This window comes from Babylonia areolata, chromosome 6, assembly GCF_041734735.1.
Source record: "Babylonia areolata isolate BAREFJ2019XMU chromosome 6, ASM4173473v1, whole genome shotgun sequence".
NCBI classification, from domain to species: domain Eukaryota; kingdom Metazoa; phylum Mollusca; class Gastropoda; order Neogastropoda; family Buccinidae; genus Babylonia; species Babylonia areolata.
The window spans coordinates 38,664,255-38,668,409 of NC_134881.1; the positions used below are offsets into that span (position 1 = coordinate 38,664,255).

At 42.9% G+C, this 4,155-nt stretch overlaps 1 protein-coding gene across 1 annotated transcript in view; it reads left to right on the top strand.

Moving 5' to 3' along the window:
* Positions 1-433: 433 nt before the first annotated feature.
* Positions 434-4,155, top strand: part of LOC143283398 (uncharacterized) — a 26,462-nt gene continuing 22,740 nt past the window's right edge. Inside the window, exon 1 of the mRNA XM_076589613.1 lies at positions 434-550. Coding sequence (XP_076445728.1) covers positions 541-550 — 10 coding nt within the window. The 5' untranslated portion in view covers positions 434-540. The remainder of the gene's footprint in view (positions 551-4,155) is intronic.

The following is a 4,155-nucleotide window of genomic DNA, read 5'->3' on the forward strand; positions in this document are numbered from 1 at the left end:
ACATACGCTCACACACGAAACACATGCACACGTACACGCACGCACACATACACACGCGCTCCCCGCACGCGCCCTTTGTGTTGAAATTGACAATGGACAGGTGGGCGCGAGCCGCCCTGAGTGCGCGTGCCGGCTGCTTGATCGCTTCTGTGGTAGCGCGGCGCGCGCGTTTTTTTTTTTTTTTCTGTCGCGCGCGCACACACACACACACACACACACACACACATGTACCCGCACTCCCTCTCCCCTGCCCCACCCCCTTCCAAACACCTCCTCCACCACCCATTCTCCCCCACCCCCTCCCTCTCATCATGTCCACATCTGTGGCACGAAGCTCAAATCGTCAGACTGAGGCTGTCTTGGAGGGAGAGTGACGCGACAGTCATCAGTTCCAGTCTGTGAGAAGGAAGGAAGGAAGGAAGGCGGGCGGACTTGGGGCTGCTGAGGAAGGCGGAAACTTTTGGAGGGAAACCAAGTTTCCGGCTTTGCTTTTGTTTTTGTTTTCCATTAGAAAGTCGCCAGTCTGCTCTTTGCTTGTATATGGCAGAAGGTAAGCGTGATTGGTGTTTTTTTTTTTTCTCGTGTTTTTTTGTTTGTTTATTTTTGTTTTTTGTTGTTGTTGTTTTTTACAGTAGATGTGGTGCAGCACAACATGATGTATGGCGGTTCAGTCTGAACGCTTTGACATCTCCTTGAAAGTGAAACTGTTATTGATTGTTTATCCTTGTGTGTTTTTTTTATTTTCTTGTTCTGTTATCGTTTGCATAATCTCTGTTTTAATGAAATAAAAACGTGTATCATGTTTTTTTTCTTTCTTTTCATTGTTTATTGTTTTAATGTCTTCGTTTTGTTTTGTGTTCGACGAGGAAATTTGTTTTTCATGAGATCTTTTTCTGCGGTCTGTTCTCTTTGTCTTTTTTCTTTTTGTCTTTCTTTCTTATTTTTCTTTCTTTTTTTCTCCTCTTTTTGTGATGAGAATTATTTCGCTTTATTTTTTTGACGACCGAAAAGTGAAGGTGACTACATATTTAGGTTTTTTTTGTCATTACTATAATTGTTGTGATTGTTACTGTCGTTAAATGCTATCTATCAAAAATTCACTTTTTTTAAAATTCACTTTAAAAATCTCTCTCTCTCTCTCTCTCTCTCTCTCTCTCTCTCTCTCTCTCTCATTTATTTCTTATCGGGAAAGAAAAAACGAAACGTTTTCGTCGTCTGCTGTCTACGTTCACCAAAGTTTCGGTTGTTTATTTTACGTACCTATTTGAAAAATAAGTAATTGGTCAGTTTAACTGGTAATTTATTAATGTGTTTGCTATCCTGTTCCTTTAGGTACGCAAATGAACTCTCTTTTTTTCTCTTTTTTCTTGACATAGCTATTAGTTTCAAATTATCATTTTGACCAGAACAATCACATTTTGATTTAGTTGGGTTTTTTCTGCTCACCGATTTAGTTTTCTCTCCGTTTACCTGTCTGTTTCTGTATCCTAGATATTCGCATACTGTGTGCATGTGTATGTGCGCTTGAATATGGATTATTATGTATAAGAGTTTTATTGCAAAGAAATTTGGTGGAATTCTTACTGACGTCGACGTCAGTGACGTTTAACTGCGAACTGAGGTTGGCTAATCGCGCTTCAAATTATTTAACGCATTAAATAAACAAGTATCGACGTCTTACACTGTTACTGCAATGCAAAAGCGTGTGGAAAGTGTGCTTTTGAAAGAAGACACGCACAGAAATTTTTAACACATTAAGAGAAAAAAAATTTTAACGTGTGTAAAAGTGCTCTTTTAAAAGAAGAGAGTGGCATGTATTGTTTTTGCACTTTCTGTAATGTAAACTGCGCGTAAAGGCACACTTCTGAAAGCGGAGGCAAAGACTTTTACATTTTCTGTAATGTAAATGTGCATAAAATTGCGCTTTTGAAAGAAGAAGAGAGACGGAGAGGTAGAAAGAGAGAGAGAGAGACAGAGAGAGAGAGACACAGAGAGAGAGAGAGCGAGGAGGAGCCCGCCCAGTTTGGTACCGATCGATGAAGACGTGATTGTTTCCTGATTCCAGTTCAAAAGTTTAAACCCAGGCACGTGATGGCACCATTGTCATTCCCAGACTCCTGTCACTGAACTGTTGGAGGATGAAGCGTGCAAGCACACACACACACACACACACACACACACACACACACACACACACACACACACACACAACATGCACGCGCGCGAGTTTGTCAGTGCTTTGATCCTTCCCTCCGCACCCCAACGAAATTGAAAAGACCGCGCGCGTGCGGGATAGCGTCGCTCGTGCAATCAATATTTAATGAGCTCACGTGTATTTGAATATGAATGGGTCGTCGCCTGATCGCTTGGGTTCAAGACCGGGGCTTTGTCTGTCTTGGCGCCCGCTGCCACTGTGTTCTGTTTTCCGCGGATATGTGGCCATGGCGCCTAAACGAGGTGGCGCCAACGACATGGGAGACAGGGGGATGAGAGAGGGGGGCAGGGATGGTGGAAGGGGGGGGGGGGGAAGAGATGTGGCGGGGGGAGCGATGGGGGAAGGGGGAAGAGATGTGGCGGGGGGAGGGATGGTGGAAGGGGGAAGAGATGTGGCGGGGGGGGAGGGATAGTGGAAGGGGGGGAAGAGATGTGGCGGGGGGAGGGATGGTGGAAGGGGGGGGGAAGAGATGTGGCGGGGGGAGGGATGGTGGAAGGGGGAAGAGATGTGGCGGGGGGAGGGATGGTGGAAGGGGGGGGAAGAGATGTGGCGGGGGGAGGGATGGTGGAAGGGGGGAGAGATGTGGCGGGGGGAGGGGAAGAGGGGCGAAAAAAACACCAGCGCGCGTGCATAGAGAGAAGGATGTGAGGTTTTTGACTCACTTGTGTAAACAAAGTGAGTCTATGTTTTAACCCAGTGTTCGGTTGTCTGTGTGTGTGTGTCTGTGTGTCCGTGGTAAACTTTAACATTGACATTTTCTCTGCAAATACTTTGTCAGTTGACACCAAATTAGGCATAAAAATAGGAAAATTTCAGTTCTTTCCAGTCATCTTGTTTAAAACAATATTGCACCTCTGGGATGGGCACACAAAAATAAAAAATGAAGCCTAATTATATGCAAACTGCATTTACTGTTATATTTATATTTTTTGTATTCTCTAAACTTGGCACTTTGATCTGATATTCTGACCCAACAACAAGAGCAGTCATTATTATCATTTTTTGTTCAAACAGGAACTTCTTTTGCTAAGCATGGAAGTTTTATTTATTTCTGCAAACGTCAGTTTTGGTGCAGATAGTAAAAAGAAGGGAAATTACTCTGTAATTAATGCTAGGGGACTTAATTCGAATCTGGTTAGGACTTTTTTTTCCCTCTCTCTTTTTTTTTTTTTTTTTTTTTTTAATGCGAAGCTTTATGATAAAAAATACAGAACACATTTTAACGATTAGATTTTTTTTTTAAAGTGTTTCACAAGTGAGTCTTGAAGGCCTTGCCTCTCTTGTTTTGTTTTGTTTTTTTTTTCTTTGATTTTAACACACAGCCAGTAGAAGTTTCACCTGCCTGAAAAAACAAAAACAACAACAACAACAAAAACCCAAAAAAGCCGCGCAGGGATTTTTTTCCCCAATGAACACGGAATTCCTTCATTAGTTCATCAGTACAGCTGGAGTTTTGTGTTGTTTATTTGTTCGTTTGTTTCATTTTTGTCTTTTATGGCCACAGTTCGTGGGGCTGCAGCTCACTCCACTTTCACTTGTACAGATCTGCGATTTCGGCTTTCACGTGTATGGCCGTCTTTAATTACCGCGCCATGTAGGCATCGATACTCTGTTTTCGGGGGTGTTTATTTTGTTGTATTTCTTTCTTTTTCTTTTCTTTTTTTTTCCCCTTTTTTGGGTCGGGGTGGGAGGGTGGGCGTGGGAGTGATGGGGGGTTGGGCGGTGGGGTGTAATTTATTCACACACACACACACACACACACACAAAAAAAAAAACACACACTCATTCACACAATCACACGATCACACACATGTATATCCTTTGAGATGATTTCACAAGGAAATATCGTCAGGGTCAATTCTTCTGTTGCCGTAGGTTTTTCTACGTCTCCCGAGGCGAGTGTTGTTAATGTCAACCCCTTTAGTACTGAACCATGACAT